This window comes from Gossypium hirsutum, chromosome D03 (genome assembly GCF_007990345.1).
Source record: "Gossypium hirsutum isolate 1008001.06 chromosome D03, Gossypium_hirsutum_v2.1, whole genome shotgun sequence".
In the NCBI taxonomy this organism is placed as follows: Eukaryota; Viridiplantae; Streptophyta; class Magnoliopsida; order Malvales; family Malvaceae; genus Gossypium; species Gossypium hirsutum.
The window spans coordinates 47,964,610-47,983,790 of record NC_053439.1 but is presented as its reverse complement, the minus strand read 5'-3'; the positions used below and the strand labels follow the sequence as shown (position 1 = coordinate 47,983,790).

The following is a 19,181-nucleotide window of genomic DNA, read 5'->3' as shown; positions in this document are numbered from 1 at the left end:
GGCGTAATAGAAAAACCATGAACCAAACAACGGCATAGAGGCGTCTTAAGTGGGCCCCACCGATTAGGGGTGTATTGGCTATGCCAATACACCCAACCAAACATATTGTTATATTTAAAAATGTTTTTTATCATTTATGGAGTTGGGTTAGACCAATTCAAAATTAAAAATATGTTGTCCAAATTCAACTCCTTGAGGTACTACTTCCTGAACCATGGATACATGTAGTAGAAGATGCTGTTTCCATCCCATTCCTTGTAGGCAATGGGAAGATGCTGAAGGGTTTGAGAAGTAGAATCTTTTCAATGAATTTATTCCACTTTTTCTCATGAATCAGCTTAGTGCCAACTACCTCTTGTAATGATTGGCAATGCCTTTGTTAAAAAAATTAAAATTGCCTGTCATTTTCCTCCTGTGATGGAATGATTTTTCTCTTCTTTTTTACCCAATTTTTAATTTATTCAAACACTCATTTTTCCAATCAAGATAATAATATAACTATTTCCCCACATTTAGTTCAGCTATGGTGATACTGCAACTTGCTTTCCCACCATTCACTATAACCATTTCCTTTTTTCTGTGCTACATAGCTACCAAGTATCCATGTAGTAACTTTATTTATTATTTTGTTGAATAAAATTTAAGTGATAAGAAAAGTTGAAAATGATATAAATATATTGATGAAATTTAAACGATTAAAGTGCTAATGAATATTTAATCAACAGAATTAAAATAGATATATATACGTATTTTTTGATATATAGAGTGATAAGTTTTTTTAATTTATTGAATATTGTGTAAAGCTTATAAGATTCAACTTTAAATGCTTATGCAAAAGTGCTTATAAAGTTGAAGTGAGTACTATACATACATCCATGAATTTACAAAGTATATATCCTCTAGGGAGATTTTGAGTACGCACAAAGGTACATAGAGGGATTTTAATAGTTACAACTATTTCCAGAACTTATATTTATTGTGCAATAGTATTCATTACATTGGCAACCACAATAACAACATAATATGATTACAGTGACATGCATCATGATGAGATATGAAAAACCCAGATGTTAGAGTTTCCCTAGGAAATAGTAATGTTACATAAACATACATAAGTATATGTATGTATATATGAATAAATAAATGAATGCTAGCCTATCTTGTTAAAAAAAGATGTCCCATATTCAAAGCAAGAAATGGACTGACTGAATGGGAGGAACATCTTACTGTCTTCGTCATCCATCTTCCACAGTGAATCCCAGCAGTAATCCAATGAAGGAGAAGCCATTGAAGGGCAGAAAATGTTGCAACCTTCTTCACTGTAGTTATGAGACAAAGGCTTTATCATGTTTTCTTCAGACATGTCAATATCCTTCCATATGTCATCCATGGAATAGTACCCCTTTTCATCTTTGAAATCTGTACTGCTTTTGTCTCCCAAAGCAGCCATTTTTGGTCCTCCTGTGTCGTAAAAACTGACCTTCCCAGTGCCTGAGAAGGGCAAGGAATCCACGGTGGTAGTAGTAGTGGTGGTAGTGGTAGTAGATGATGATGAAGAAAGAGTGATGGATGATGATGATGATGATGGTGACAATGACTTTGGCATAGCCTTTTTCTTTTCTTGAGCTTTTTTTCTCATATGAGTCCTCCAGTAGTTCTTGATCTCGTTGTCAGTACGCCCTGGTAATTTCCGAGCAATTCTTGACCACCTGCATATCATTATCATTTATATACCTATTCATTCCAACTTAATATATGTATATATTATTTACAACAACTCAACCTAGCAATTCTTGAATTATTAATCTTTTTGAAGGGTTTAAAGAGAGTTAAAATTAATTAAATTAATTAATTTTTGAAAGGAGCTGAAAAGTAATCTTCACATTTAACCAAGAGATCCCTACTTGCCTTGGCTTCACCTGGTAAGTGGCCTTATGTCGACACCAAAGGTCAAGTAAGAGCAAAACCGGAGATTAATTTTTTTAAGATGAAAATCAAATTTTAAAATTTTAAAAGGAATAATTACAGATTTACAATTTCTAGAGAAATGAAATCATGATGGTTGAAAGGTGAAGTAAAGTGAAACCTGTTTCCCCATTTGGCATGAAGTTCAAGGACAAGGCGCTGTTCTTGGGGAGACATCTTTTCCCTTTTGAGACCAGGGTGAAGGTAATTAACCCACCGTAACCTGCAACTCTTCCCGGTTCTGTTCAAACCTACAACAAAATGTTCATGTGATTAAAGGGAGGCTCCTTTCAAAACCTGCCAATCTTCGAGATAATCCTACCTATCGTTTGTCTCCCGCCACAACCTTCAAACCTGAAACTTTGGCTATAAAATCCCATCGCCGGTCCCCGAACAGGTGCACGAAGTTCACCAGAACCGCGTCCTCCTGCTCCGTCCACGGTCCCTTCCGGGTTTCCTCTTGCTCCGCTTTCATGTTTCTTCCTCCTCTAAATCCGTGATGGCAGTAGAATGGAGAGTGTTGGTGTGAAGCTGTGGCATTTATAGTGAAAAGCTATATACTTGCCATGGTTCAAGATTCTATGAATTGTCCTTTTTTTTGTTACCATTATTATATGACGATGTTGTGATAGTTTTGCTGTTTGTAATGCGCGCATGCTCATTTGTGATAGCAACCTTGTGGATCTGACGTCACCCACTATATGAACCTCCCAAATATCAAAGTGATATATAGATTGATATGTTGATGTAATTTTCAAATCTTGTTTGCTTTAATTGCCACTGCTACATTACTAGCTTTAGCATATTGAGCCCAAATTAAGTGTTTTTCTTTGCACCAATGGACACTTGGTACATAAGCTCACATATGAATCATCTCAACTTAGACGATATGGTAAACCTAATGGCTACTTCAATTCATCTAGAATTGCAAATAAAGCACTATGGAGGGATATCTAACTTGGTAAGTTACGCGTGACCCCTATCGGGTTAAATAAGATAATTATGATTCTATAGCACTTTAAATTAAATTTGAATCAGAGTACGATTTTTTTCATTAAGATAAGTTCATTGAGTATTGAATATATATTTATATGAATTGGATTTAGAAGTGGACATTATAAAATTTGTAATTACAAATTTTCATATATTTAAAAGATTATATTTTATATTCATGCTCATGTATTTTTAAATCTAAGTGTCAAAATATAAATTCTTTTTATAAAAATGAAAGGTGGGGATGGAAGTCTCTAGATTCATTTCCTCAATTTTAGTAAAAGCTCTTGATTTTTGAAATAACACGAAATTTATGTTGAGTTACAGGAATTGTCTCTTTAAAAAGCAATATAGTACAATTAAGGTTATTTTAGCCCAAATTAAAACTAATATAGTACAATTAAGGTTAACTGGACTTTAATTATCAAATAAAGTATATGCTAAATATGAGTAGATAATAAAGTAACTAATTTTTAATTCATGATGAACTAAATAGAAATTAAGATTAATGTGCAAATGATACATATTAATGTTATGACCCTTAAATTACGTATAACGTAACTTTTCCAACATTCCATCTTCAAAAAAAAAAAGAGTCATTTTCTCTACAATACTTAGATGCTAATTTGGAATAACAAAGCCACAAGGTTGAAGGATTTCAACATATAAATGGATTCAAGTATATTTCTGCATCTAATTTTTGTTCCTGATGATATAATATATCAAATATTAATTTATAAAGATATTGTATTCTATATTCATGTTCAAATATGAGTTAGACATAAATACCAAATATAAATACATTCATAAAAATAAAAAATAAAAACTAAATCAGATAAATGAAGTCCCTAAATCCATTTCCCTATCCATTCAACTTGAGGAAATAACGTGAAGTGTCCCTTGACATTAGTAAAGGCCATAGATGAAGAGAAGCCCTTGACTTCAGTAAAGGCCATAGATATAGAGAAGCTAAGTGAATGATAGGAACAAAACTTGAATTATCAAGGAATATGATCAAAGCAATGTTTTGGTGTCAGAAAAGAAAAGTGACCCATTTTCTGCTATTTTTTTCTTTTTAAATGGAGTAAGATATTTAAGAAGCCTAGTGTTAAATGCTTACTACATCAACATTTGACCTGGTCTCTTTTGTCATGCAATAAAAAATAAAAAGTGTGGGATTTTATAACTCACCCGAACAGTAACTTGATTTTCCCTAAGTTTTCTGATAAAAATGTTTAACCAGTGTTTCATTTTCATAGAAAATTATTTGGTTTAGCCAATTACATAGATATATGTTGCACGAAGTTACCACTTACTTGCAAACAACATTTTGGGTTAATTTTTGTCGTAAAGTTCCTTTCTATGTGATAGATTTGGCTAATCAGTTGACATTTTTAGGAGATTTTGCTTTCACTTAATCTTCAACCTTTGAGGCCTACTCTTACAAGTGGAAAGTTATCAAAATTACTACCATAAATCTTTGTATTAAAGGTTAATTGCACCAATGATCCTAAAACTATGGTTTATATTTTAAATTCAGTCCTTCAATTTCAAAATATTCTAATTGTGTACTTAAAATATTAGTATTGTACCAATTAAGCTTTTCGTCAACCTAGCAACTAATTGGAGCACTAAATATTAGTTCTGATGTGGAATATATTTAAAGTACGTGAATTAAATTTCAAGCACATGTATATTTATTATATGAACAACTTGAATTTGACGTATTTGAAAAAAAGACAAGTCTTCCTAAATTTTGTTGGTCCTGACTATGCAGTAAATTCATACCTATTTTAAATATACTCCGCGTCAAATAAGAACTAGCATTTAACACCTAATTGACATCTAAGTTAACAGAAAGACCTATTGATATAATATTAATACTTTAAAAACTCAATTAAAATATTTTAAAATTTAAACCGTCTTAGTAATTATTTAACACTAACAATTAAATCTAAATTGACATTTAACACTAACAATTAAACTAGTAAAAATGCTTGATTGATGTAAATCCAAATTAAGTTATAAATTTTAGTAAGAGTTGAATTATAATTTTATCATTGTATTAGTTAATATTTTTATAATTTTTTAAAAGACTAAATTAAAATCTTATCATTTTGAGGGTTAAAGTGTAATTTTATTATTATTAATTTATAATTTTATACATCTTAAAAGGTAAAAATATATTTTTTTTTAAATTTTGGAGGGGCTACGACCCTTGTTTGCCCACTCTCGCTGCTCTTGAGCTCAAGCTCGAACTTGGATTTTTTTTTTTTAAAATCAAGCCTCCGACCATCTCTAATCCTATTTGATTCTGTGTTATTTATAATATGAACTACCATCATAATTATCCTCGATACTTTGTATAAATTAATTGTTATAAAATAGTGATTAAAATATTGTAGCAACTTCGTACAAGATAATATATGGCCCTTGGAAGTTATATAGTTGCCAAGCGTCAAGTTTGCAATGTGAAACGAAGTTGACATGCACGGTTTGCTTTCATTTCTAGCTGATAACCACTTTTAATGCTTGATATGAGCCTTGAAATGGTCAGCTTTGTATCTCTAGAGTTGTTCACCAAAATAATAATAATAACCGAGATGAATGCAGAATTTTGGGTCTACTTTTTCTTTTCCATTTTGATTGACAGATTTTGATATGTTAAATCACTGTGAACAATATGACAATGAGATTAAAATAATATTTAAAGTGGGATTTGGCATCATCTGCTATTGCTTAACCCCCAACACTGTTTGTGGTTTTGATGCTACAACTGCGCCAGCATTGCATAAAAGATATAATAAAACAATCAAAATTTCAAAGGGAATTGAATGGCCCTTGTGGCTCCTTTGCCTTAAGGGCCCTATAAAAATTAGTGGAGTGAAGATATAGCAATACTTCCCCAAGGGATAATATTTTATGATAAGTAAAATAGTGGAAGATTTGTAAATAAATATTAAAATTTTATTTTTATTTGTGAATGGAGTGTTTTATTGTAGTTTATCGATAATATATAAGATAATTAATAAGTATTGGGTGCAATAACACTATACATTATATTATTAAAAAGAGAATGAGGTTCGAGCTTTAGAGATAATATTATTAGAAGAATCAATCATAAACTCTAAATATAAACTGTAAAACAAATATAAAAAATAAAAAAAAATTATGCATGAGACTCATTTATGACAATAGATCAAATATTATTGTAAAAGAGAAAGTCGTGATGTGGAAACCACCAAATGTTTGGCCACACCACTCATTCACACAATTTTTCTTTTTGCAGAAGATAGAAGGGGTCACACATGAAGCCATATCCAATCATAAAAACCAACTTGTCAGCCATTCCTGGTTCTTGGATTTGTCTGAATTTTCAGTAGACATGTTTTGCCTTTATTTGTTTTGTCCTAAGCAGCAAGTTATAAAGCATGGGTGTGTGTAATATCAACGATCTGTCCCTCTCTAATTAAAACTATGTGAAATATAGTTTTCTATATAATTTGGTGTGCTTTGACATTAATCCCCATGATCATGTAATCTAATAAAAATGATAACATTGATAAATGCCAAGCGATAAGGTTTTTTATACTTTCTTAGGATCAAGATGTGTTTTGTACTAAAAAGTTGATTATTTATTGTCTCTACAGCTGCTGTTTGTGGTGAAGGATCGTTGGTGGAAGATGGGCTTTTCAGTTTTGTCAGGTTCTTAAAGGTCTAATCATGTTCACCAAAAAAAGTCTAATTTTGGGTTTAGTCCCTTCACTATGAGGAACTTTGAAATTTAATTCCTCTATTTTAAATTCACATTACTCAGGATTTCTACTTTTATAATATTATTCATAGGGTCAAATTGATAACACCGTCAGTTGCTCCGGTTAAAGTGATAAAACGTATAATCAAGGTCATGTAGAAATTTAATTATTCATGTTCAGTCAATAATAATTTACATGTTAGTCTAATACTTAAAGCAATATTTTCTTTTTACAAAAAAGTGTTTCATCACTTTAACAGCATCAGCTAATGATATTGTTAACTTGGACCTACTGAAAATATTAGAAAATAGAGGGCTTAAATTTTAAATTTCAAATAAAAATGACTAAAATAATAGCTAGACTTATTCTTAAAATAAAGGTCTCATTCTTTGGAATGGCGGGTTAAACATTATAGAATATATGTAATTAGGCATTGTTTAACAATTACTAATTATGTCTCGACGATGATTCTACATAATATACAAACTCTGGTGATTGTAAGGAGACACTGGGGATTAGTCAAAGGCCAATAATAGAATTAATGATAAAAACAAAATATTGGGTGCTTTCTTGGACCACTTCCCACTTTTTCCTGATATTCATACAAGATTATGGAAGTGGGGTTATTAGCATTGCATTTTCTAAGTTCAGCATGGATATAATATTCTAATTGAAATACTATTCCTATGATAAATAAACTTTGCAATTGGAGGTGTCAGTTTAATTTTGAATATGTTCAATTCAAGTTTTATGTTAGAAGTTGTGTGATCTAAAATCCTATTAAAATAAAATACAATTGGCAAGATAGAGGAATCTACGAGGGCGAAGGTCGCAGCCATCGTAGATCCCTAATAAACAAAATACTGGACTGGGGTCCCCTGTGGTATAGTACAGGCTGCACAAGTGAAATCCGTATAGAAGTTTACTTCCTCTATTTGATGTTGATTAAAATAAGGTATTTTAACCTTACTGTATTACTTCTATTTGACTTTGATTAGAATATGGTTTTACAAACTTATAAATAGACGTACTTTATATTTCTCTTGTATCATTCGAATTTCAACATAGTGAATTTTCTTCCCCTCTACCCGTGGTTTTTTCTCGAATGGGTTTTCACGTAAAATCCTGTGTGTTCTTTTCTCTCCCTTCTTTGTGATTCATTGCCATTATCGACGTTCTATTTTCACAAGTTAAAATTTATATTACTTATTATTATTATTTTCATTCAAAGAGAAGATTAAATTAAAGGAGAATGCCAGTAGAAACTCAAACTTGATGACTAATGAAAGGGTCAGAAAGGCTACTAAAAAGGTTCATCGTATGTAGGGGATTCAGTGATGGAGGTTCTAGAGGAAGAACCCAGTGTTCTTTAGAGATAAGCTACTGTGTTCCTTTGGATTAAGGAAGTCATCTTATATGAATGAAGTGGACGAAGAGGATACAAGTCCATCTAGTTTTGTTGGAGGATGACATCCTGTCAGATACTATAGAGGGGATCCCAACGACTAAATTCTCACTGAAAGTCCACATGCTTATGGAAGAAAAAAATGGAAAAAGTAGTGGTCATTAAACTTGGAAGTAAATTGGCTTTGGTACCCTGTCAAACAAGATTCATGCACTATGGAAACTGGTCGACAACATTCAACTAATGGGCTTGGAAAATGACTATTATCTGGTGAAATTCTTAGTTTCGGAGGATTACACCAATGCCTTATCAAATGGTCACTAGATCATTTTTGGCCATTAGTTCATGGCTCAACCAAGGCCTATGTCCTTCTCTATGTCAAGAGATTTTTTGAATGAGTTAGTGGTTTGGATTTGACTACCCGGTCCCTCTAGTGTCATGTATAAACGAAGTGAAAAAAGCTTATTTCTCAACCCGATTCTAATTTCGTTAAAATCATGACAACTTTCCCATAAAAGAATTTATTAGAAAATATATTTAATATTTCCACATTCAACGAATTCACTATGACCAATTAATTTAATTCCATTTTCAAACTTCAATTAATTAATTAATTAAACAACAATTTGAAAAACTATAAATAAATTTTTTAGGTCATTTCCATTTAATGAGAAAACCAAATCATTTCTAAATATTTCCTATTTCTCCAACTTTATCATTTATATCCCTTTCTGTTTATTTGATTAAACATGCAATTCATTTCTGATTTCAACGAGCTAACGAAGAGACTGATTAGATATATATAATTAGGGCTCAATGATTTGTAATTAAGTTTTAACTTTTCGTCTATTAATTATAAACTCATTTAGTCACGAAATTATTCCACTATAGTTCGTGACTAAGCTATCCCTTGTGACATACCATTAAAAAAATAACTCGATCAGTGTTCGTTCAATAAGCTTGTGATAAGTGTGTTACCCTCATAGAGTATCATTAATCTCTTTGGAACAAATCCGCTCTCCCAATATGATCCTATTTTATCTCATGGTAATTATTACATCTTCCTTTATCAAAAGGCAATTACTATCAAACAATAATCAAGTCACTCATCGCAAAGACAAATGACCTATGACCACGTTTACTTTTCATCTACTATGTAGTGCCAATGAAAGGATATCATTTATTTGTGTCTTGGGCTATAAATTTCAATATTGTGAATGATGTTACATACTGCAGAAGCTGTATACCAAATGCACCAACTTTCAGTTCCTTATCTATTTGAAAACTCATGCTTTTACTTACACCAAAGTATACGAGTCACGCATACATAGTCCACCATCCACTCAAGATTAAGATATGCCACACTTTGAATATCACAAGTGAATAAATTCATAAAAGGATTCAGAATCTATTCTTCTTGAGACCAGTTCAATGTACTATTAGTCCAGTCAGTCACATCTATGTCTCTATCTTCTGGGAGTCATTCGTTCTGATACCTAAGACAAGGAAACTCCTCAATTGGACTTGATAGACGACATATTAGTCTTTCAATCAATTTGCTCATTTCTGATTAACCTAAGGACGTGTTTAGGTTCATCTATTAATATAAGTTATCCTTTTGTATTAGTTAAATATTAGAAACTAGTGAGCTAATATTAGCTTCTATTTTGCTTTACATGCAAAAACCATGTGAGGACAATATACAAAGGGTATTAAAGAAATTCATGAGTAATTTTATTAATCAATTTGTTTGAAAAAATTACAAATGTACATAGATGAAAATACTACACTTAAGGCATCAGATCCAACGAATTATGCTACAAGATGTTAGATCTTGGAGCAAGGTTGTAGACGATGCTCAATGGTTTCGTGTGGGCTTCCACTCGAGGCTGGCTAGATCAAACTTAATGTCGATGGAACAAATTGGGGTAATCCATTACAAGGTACACCAAGTGAATTTTTCGGGACCATAAGGGACAATATATATGGGCTATAATAGGTTCATTAGATGATTTTTAATTATCCAAGCTGAATTGCAGGGAGCATTTGAAGGGGCTAATTAAAGGTTTTTCCAGCTTAGTTGTGGAATGGGACAATCTGCAGGTAATCAAGCTCCTTAATAAAGCTAAAATAGTTGGTAGCTTGCTCTGGTTAATAGAATCCTGAAATTAAGCTTGTATTTGCATAATTTGGAAGTCTTGACCTAAATCATAACAGTTAAATCTATTATGTCAAATTTTACTATTAGTCTTGCATTATGCTTAAGTTAAGGATTTAGTTCCTATTTTCTAATTTGATTTTTTAGTCTTTTTTTTTTAAATTGAAGTGCTAACTCAAACCATTTATTAAATCCATTTATTATAATAACGTGATTTGTTTTAGTAAAATATCAAGGCTTTTTATTATAATATTAAAACAAAACAAAAACACCTACGCACACCTGACATTCTCACAGCCACATGTGGAGATCCAGTCATAAACAACAAAATTAACACATGAAAAACATAACTCTTAAAGACAAGAAAAATAAATGAAGAGCCTCGATCAAAACGGAAGGGCGATTCAAAACACAACAGAAAAAACCCATCCAACTTCCCCTGAGAACAAAACTTAGCATCAAACGCATTTCTACAAAATTCCGTTCTTCTGATAGATCAATACGCCGCTGCAGACGAACCAGAATCAAACATCCACCGCCAGTCATGTTCTACCAGATCCGTCGCTTCTCCAAGTACGTTCTCTACCCAAAATTGAGGGCTTTCAAAGTTGAAACCTATTTGTGCAAGCTTATGAGCAACTGCCCGATTTGTGTGCTAAAAAAAATAGAAATGAAAATTAGGACCTTCATTTTAATTCCTTCGATATAGGTCCCTATCTCAGATCTATCTCGGGTTCCTTTTTGGATCTTAAACACGATTGTTCTTAAATATTATGTGAATATTATGTGAAAACAACAAATTGACATAATATTATACATTTGAAACATTAGCTTTTAAAAATAACAAAATTTATATTAACTATAGTTTACTGCAAATTTAAAATTTAAAAAAATTAAAAAATATAAATACTAACCAAATTAAACCTAAACCTATTTCTGATTTATTTTCAATCAGACTTAGGGCTCCTTTGGATGCCCAGTTACTTCCAATGAAGCACGTTTACTCTTGATTTTGGTGCAATCGCACCACATATGCCTGTTTGGATAACAATAAATTTGGCCAGCGAAAGATCTTCCAACGCACTGGAGAGGAAGTTTTGAGCTGAAGTGTCAAACACCAATTAACAAAAAGAAACTACAGTGGGTAATATTTTTACCACTTTATCTTTCATATGGGTGTGAAAATAAGACAATTAAGCTGTTTTAGTGTTATAACTATAATTTAAATAAATACAAATATGATAATTTATAGGATAATAAATAGAATATCAAAAGATACATTTTAATATTTTATTAGATGAATTTATAAATTCACATATTTTAATAATTTTATAAAAGTAAAATAATTTTAAAAACTTTTGATATATATCAATTCTAATCTGATGTCATTTTCTATAAATAATTTAAAATAATTTTATAAAGTCATTTTCTATTCTCACATCACCGCTACAGTTGCGTTTGAATCCAAACATACACTCCACCGCGGTTTCTAATCTCACCGTTACAGTATTCAATCTCACTACTACAGTAACTAATCTCACAGCCACCGCTGTTTTTAACTTCACTGGAGCTAAACACATCGCCCATCCAAACTAAGCCTTAGCATTAATGAACTCAAAAGTGTTGAATTTTAACAAGCATAGGACATAGTTGATCCATCTAGCTAATTCCCTTTTTATGGATCACACCTGCACCACTATGAATGCAATGTCTAATCAATTAATTAAAAGAAAAAAAACGTTTTACATTGAGAGATAAGGGTGTTGCATCAGCTTGAGCTTGGTGGAGTATATCTTTATAGGGGACCCAACACCATTAATATATTTGCTATAATGTCCGCCATGAACATAACACATTTTCACTATTTATGTAAACTAAAATAAAATCAAGATCAGGGTGGTCACAGTTTTCGTCCTCTTCTATATTTGATCGGAACTGAGAAGGAAAAATATTATACAAAAAAAAAAAGAAAGAGCAATTTGATCAAAGTACAGGAACGTGACGCAAGCTTTGTTAGTGCCTTTGGGTTACATCGCAACACTATATTTTTTCATATAAACAATATGAGTTAATTCCGTGAAGCATCTTTAAATTATAATTCTCATTTTAAATTCATCCTTAATTTTTGCAATATCTTTTTTCATAAAATTAAATTTTTTATTTTAAATTGTGCTACATGATATATAACATCTAAAATAACGATTAAATTAATAATTTTAAGAACGAAAGGACCTTATTGATATAACATTAATAATTTGAAGATATAATTAAAATATTTTAAAACTTAAGAACTAGTGTAAAATAAAAGTCATAGTTTGAAAATATCTAGTATAATTTTAAAAACCAGTAGAGAGATTGCAATAGAAAAAATTAAAATAATTAAATTTGAGCATTAATCGACTTCTTTATAAATTTTAAGGCCTGTTTGGGTATCACAGGGAAATTGAATGGAAGTGTAATTACTAGAGTAGTAATCATGCCTCTTATGATTACAAGAAATTATAATTCCCCAGATATGTTTAGCTAATAAAGTGTAATTACATCATAATTTCTTAGATCATGTTTGGTAGTATCAATTATAATTGCAGAAAACAATTCTCTAAATAAGTAACAAAATTTTAAGGGTCTATTTAGGCAGTATAGAGTAATTGACTGAAAGTGCAATGATCAAGGTAGTAACTACACTCTCTTGTAATTACAAAGAATTATAATTCCCTAGACATGTTTAGTTGACAGGGTGTAATTCTCTATATATATTTGGTAGTGCAAATTTTTATTACGTAGTTACACAATTTATATTTTTAAAAATATTAATTACTATAAAAAATTATTAGCGCTATAAACAAGTAACATAAATGGAAACCAAATCATCCTATGTATTATGGTAGTCCAAAATTGTAGTTAATAATACAATCACTAATAAAAATAACAAGAAAATAAACATCATATACAATTTTATCTAATTGTTCTACTGTTCCATATTTGTTGGGTTATTTCCTCCTTAATATCTAACATATGATCATTATCATTATTTGTAGGTCCTTGACTGAGTTCATCATCATCATTGAAATCTAAATATGTATCGTTAAGATTATTAAGAACTTCTTCTTCCATACACATTTCGAAATATGGATACTCCCAAATCCACCTATGAATGAAGTTATGAAGTATGAAACATACTAGTACTGTTGACACCATTTTTTTGATAAAACGGGGTCGACTTGGGTTTTGAAAAATGAAAACGAAACGGGAGTCGCCACCAATCTTTTTTTGATGAGGTGTGATCGGATCACCTCGTAAAAGAGGTTGTTTTTAATAAACAATTTAATTTTATTAAAACAACGATTTTGGTCTACGAAATTCAGAAAATGGGTTCGGGAGTCGGTTACGCACGAGGAAGGATTAGCACTCTCGATGCGCCCAAAAATTGGTACCTAAGTTGATTAATTAATGTCTTAATGTCGAGGATTGAAAATTTTAAAGAGATTTTAAAAATACGATCCTTAAAGAAAATTCGAATAATATCGATTGAAAGTTAAGAAGATATTTAGCTATTTGGTCGAACGAGAAATCGAAACCCAGCACGTTAGGGCACATTCTCTCGAATTTTCAAACGCAAAACATTGCCTCGTTTTGAAAGTTTAAAAAGGATATTTGGCTATTTGGTCGAACGAGAAATCGAAACCCAGCACGTTAGGGCACGTTTCCTCGATTTTCCAAACGCGAAATATTGCCTTATTTTAAAAGTTTAAAAAGGATATTTGGCTATTTGGCCAAACGAGTAATCGAAACCCAACACGTTAGGGCACGTTTTCTCAAATTTCTAAACGTAAAATATTGCCTTATTTAGAAAAAATTTCTTTTGATGTATGGTAAAATATGTCTAAAATATAATGTATATATGTATATTTAAAATAACAAAAAGTGAGAATGTATGTGTTGTAGAATGTATGCATGTATATACATGTATTATAAAAATGTATGTATAGAAGTGTGTACATATATGTACATATGAGGCATAAAAATAATATATAAGTATGAATGTTTATATAAAAACAAATTAAAAATGTACGTGTGTATATATGACAAAATGTAAGCATGTAGATATACAACAAAATATTGAAACTAAAAATGGCACAAATAAGAAGGTCATGACAATAATGATATAATAGTGATTAAAATAATTAATTTAATAATAGTATATTTCTAATAAGACATATGGAATTAAATAGATAAACAGTTTAAGAATAATAATAATAATAAAATAACAGACCCAGAACCAAACTGAAATTAGAACAAAATTAAATGACAGATTTTAAAATGAAATAAAAATTATAGCAAAGGACTAAGGTGAAACGCGCGTCAAGAAGAAGGGACTTATCGCGTAATATCTCCATTCCTTATACGCATCATTTTGTACAGGACCAGATTGAGACAAGCGCAAAATATGGGGTCAAATTAAAAGAAAAAAATAGAAAAGAACCAAATTGTAGCGGTTCACGAAAAAGGAAGGACCAAGGGCGCAAATATCCCATTTTACAGAAACGCGCGGATCCCCGCTGGAGCGGGTCGGGTCGCGCGCGGATCTTAAAGGCTAAAACGGCGCCGTTTCATTTATTATTCAAACTAAAATTTTTTTACTCCCATTTCAGCACCATTTCTAAAAAAAAAGAATCAAACTCCCCCCTTTTTCTCTCCCCATTCTCTCTAGGCCTTCAAACCCGGCCTATGTCGCCGGCGAGCTCGCACGGTGGCTCTGCCACTCACTGCCGTAGCTCCGCCGTGCCGGAAGGCCCAAAATCATTTTTTAGAGGGGGTTCCCCTCTTTTTTCCCATTTTTTTTAAAAATAAACCCTATTCGGGTGTTTTTGGAACCTAAACAAAAGGCGACCCTTCAGCCTCACCTTCTTTCCGGTCGCGGTCCGAGCGAAACCCTAAAGGTTTCCGTGACCTTGACGAACGGAGAAGATCTCCGACAGTGGTTCATGGTCAAACCTCAGGTACGTTTCAAAACCCCTTTCTGTTTTATTCCTATAATAGTACGCATAAAAAAAAAGAAAAAAAGAAAAAATAAAAAAAGAAGCAGAAGTTCGAAATAAAAATATCAACCTTGGATTTTTCTGGATTGATTTTTGTTCTCTGTTGTATTTCTCTCCTTTTTACAAGGTTATTTTACTGGCTTTTATAGCCACGATTACACTGTTAGTCCATGTTACTGTTTGCTATTTTTTCTATGTTTTGCTTTTGTTTCTGTCTTCTCTTTGCCGTTTCTGTGCTGCTTCTTTTGGTCTTTTTACAGGTGTCGGAGGTCAACGGAGAGGATTGCTATTTTGGTGCCAATGGAGGCTGGGCGGGCCTCGGGACGAGGCATGGGCGTTGCGCCCGAGGAGGAGCAGCGCAAAGGAGAGGGAACCGTAGGGTTCCTTGTGCTTGCTTAGTCTTTGGGCCTCAATGGGCCATTTAGAATCTGGGCTGTTTTGGGCCTGTTGTACATGGGTCATTTAATTTTTATTATTTTGGTTTTGTTTCGGGCCTGGGCTAAATTGGGCCTCTACAGTTGCCACTCTTTGCTCATTGTTGTGTAACGAGAATGGAGCAAAGACCTTAAAAGGACCAATTTTGCCCAGTCACACCGAGTCTTGACTTCCTCTGGTGCTTCTCTTCTTTGAATAACTTCATTCTAGCCCACCGTGTTTTGTTGCTTCGATCTTCTTCGCAAAAAAAAATTCAGGGGAATGAAGTTTGTGGTTTTAATCCACTCCACTGCGACTTTAGGGAGATAGGATTGATCCTATTTGCTCCACTACTGCTTAGGGAGATAGGATCTACCATCTTCGATCTGCTCCACTACTGCTTAGGGAGATAAGATCTTCTATTTTTGACATGCTCCACTACTGCTTAGGGAGATAGGACTGGTGGCTTAAATCTGCTTCACTACTGCTTAGGAAGATAAGATTCGCCGTCTTCGCTCTGCTCCACTACTGCTTAGGGAGATAAGATCTTCCATCTTTGACCTACTCCACTACTGTTTAGGGAGATAAGACTGGTGACTTAAATCTACTTCACTACTGTTTAGGAAGATAAGATTCGCTGTCTTCGATCTGCTCCACTACTGCTTAGGGAGATAAGATCTTCCATCTTTGACCTGCTCCACTACTGCTTAGGGAGATAGGACTGGTGGCCTAAATCTGCTTCACTACTGCTTAGGAAGATAAGATTCGCCGTATTCGATCTACTCCACTACTGCTTAGGGAGATAGGATTGGTGGCTTAAATCTGCTTCATTACTGCTTAGGGAGATAAGATCTTCCATCTTTGACATGCTCCACTACTGCTTAGGGAGATAGGACTGGTGGCTTAAATCTGCTTCACTACTGCTTAGGAAGATAAGATTTGCCGTCTTCGATCTGCTCCACTACTGCTTAGGGAGATAAGATCTTCCATCTTTGACCTGCTCCACTACTGCTTAGGGGGATAGGACTGGATAAGATGACTTCAGTTCACCCCACTGCCACTTTAGGGGTATGGATAACTTCATTGATCTGTTATCTAGGAAACATGACCTGTAAAGTCCATTTTATGAACCTATCTATGTCTAGTGATTAGGATGTTATGATCGGAATGAATCAAAATCTCCTAACTAAATGTGCATGCATGAATGCAAAATGTCATGAACGTGATCTCTTAATATTTGAGTTGTGATTGTTCTTTATTCATTAATGCTCTATTACCAACACGTCAGAACACTATATTGTTCGACTAGTAACACTCATCTTTTACTTAATCGGATTGCCCCTACTGTAATCTTCAAAGTTCAATCCACTGTAATCTTCAAGGTTAAGTCCACTGTAATTTTGGGACATAACATTTGAACCATCCTCCTCCCACTGTAATTCAAGGGTGGAAAGATTTGGCTTTTCACAATCCTCTGCTATCACAGATCAAGGATACAGGATCTGAATCCCTTTGGTCTCACACCATTCTCAAGGTGTCCTACCAATGTTTATACACAATTGTAGAACTTTCTATTCCAAGCGATCTCTTCTTGTCACTCGATTATCATTGCTTGTTTATTCAATCCATGCTTGGACAACAAAATTCGAAAGGATAATCTTAATTTAGATTTTTCCTTCTTAGCCATTCAACCTTTAAACTTGGTGTGCTCTAAACAATAGTCCTGTCCTAGGTTCCTGTATTATTTTAGAAACTTTTAGAGTAATGTGCAAAACTCCTTTTGCTTGAATATTATCAGTCCATTAATCGTTATTTCAATGAAAAACGCTTGAAAAATATTATCAAAATGGACAATGTGGAATTTATTTGAGAATAAGGCTTAAAATAAATTAATCAAAATAGCAAATTTTTCTAAGATTCAGAATGAATAAGATTAAAAGGATTATCACAATGGATAAGATGAAATTTTATTGAGAACAAAGCTCGAAATGAATAAATAAAACAGGTGCCCAAGATATCGTAGCATGAGTTTCTCTGCACTAATCCTTTAGGGGACCCTTTGAATTCGCTATGTGTTTCAAAAATTCAGGATGCTTTGTTGATGCTCCAAGATGTAGCATCTCTCCTTCTTGCTAATTTAAGAATATGCCCCCACATTTGATCAAAATTTGAACCGCCCTTTTATCGGGTTTTCAATTCAAGGCCCTTTTGGTCACAAAGTGCCCTTTTTGGGATTTCACTTTGGCCTCTCCTTTTTTTTTTAAGCGAAGTACTTCTTCACTGAATCTGAATTTACTGGATTGGGCAAAGTCTTTCCATCCATTTCAGTTAATATCAGTGCTCCTCCAGAGAAGCCCTTCCTCACTACGTATGGTCCTTCCCAATTTGGCATCCACTTTCCTCTAAAGTCTTTTTGTATGGGAAGGATCTTCTTCAGTATCCAATCCCCTCCGTGGAATTCCCTAAGACGAACTTTCTTATTGTAAGCTCGCATCATTCGCTTTTGGAACATTTGACTATGGCGAATAGCTCTTAGCCTTTTTTCTTCGAAAGATTCAGCTGGTCGTATCGAGATTGGACCCATTCTGCTTCGTCCAACTTTAACTCTGACAAGACCCGAAAGGAAGGAATCTCTACTTCGATGGGTAAAACTGCCTCAATTCCGTAGACCAATGAGAAAGGCGTTGCCCCTGTGAAGGTTCTAACAGACGTTCTATAAGCAAAAAGAGCAAATGGGAGCTTCTCATGCCAATCCCTATAAGTCTCAGTCATCTTCCCCACAATCTTCTTGATGTTCTTATTATCTGCTTCCACTGCACCATTCATTTTTGGACGGTATGGCGATGAGTTGTGGTGCTTGATATTGAACTGGCTACAGATCTCCGCTATCGCACTGTTGTTCAAATTTAGCGCGTTGTCTGATATTATCCTTTCTGGCATTCCATATCGACATATGATCTCCTTCTTTAAGAACCTACTGACTACTGCCTTTGTGACATTAGCATATGAAGCGGCTTCCACCCATTTAGTAAAGTAATCAATTACTACAAAGATGAATCGATGCCCATTTGAAGCTCTTGGCGATATTGGCCCAATGACATCCATGCCCCACATGGAAAAGGGCCATGGGAAAGTCATGACATGGAGAAATGAGGGAGGTACATGAATTTTGTCTCCGTAAATTTGGCACTTGTGGCATTTCTTGGCATATTTGATGCAGCCCCCTTCCATGGTAGACCAATAATATCCAAATCTCATGATTTGCCTAGCCATTGTGAAACCATTGGCGTGTGTTCCGCAGACACCATTATGGACCTATTTCAAAATTTGTTTGGCCTCAACAGAGTCTACGCATCTCAGTAGCACCTGATCCTTGCCCCTTTTATACAGGATCTCTCCATCTAAGACGTAGTTACTAGCCATCCTTCTTAACGCTCTCTTATCATTATCTG

The 19,181-nt window shown here is 33.4% G+C and overlaps 1 protein-coding gene across 2 annotated transcripts; it reads right to left on the bottom strand.

Annotated features, from left to right (window-relative positions):
* Positions 1-939: 939 nt before the first annotated feature.
* LOC107950282 (transcription factor MYB59) lies at positions 940-2,548 on the bottom strand. Of its 2 annotated transcripts, none has more exons than XM_016885094.2 (3): positions 2,288-2,548; positions 2,087-2,216; positions 940-1,709 (listed from the first exon to the last, which is right to left on the bottom strand). In XM_016885094.2, exons 1-3 carry the CDS (start codon positions 2,343-2,345, stop codon positions 1,151-1,153), a joined length of 747 nt encoding a protein of 248 aa, XP_016740583.1. In that variant the 5' UTR covers positions 2,346-2,548; the 3' UTR covers positions 940-1,150. The 2 variants fall into 2 exon arrangements, with proteins under 2 accessions (XP_016740583.1, XP_016740582.1); XM_016885093.2 differs by having other exon boundaries at positions 2,320-2,533.
* Positions 2,549-19,181: the final 16,633 nt, after the last annotated feature.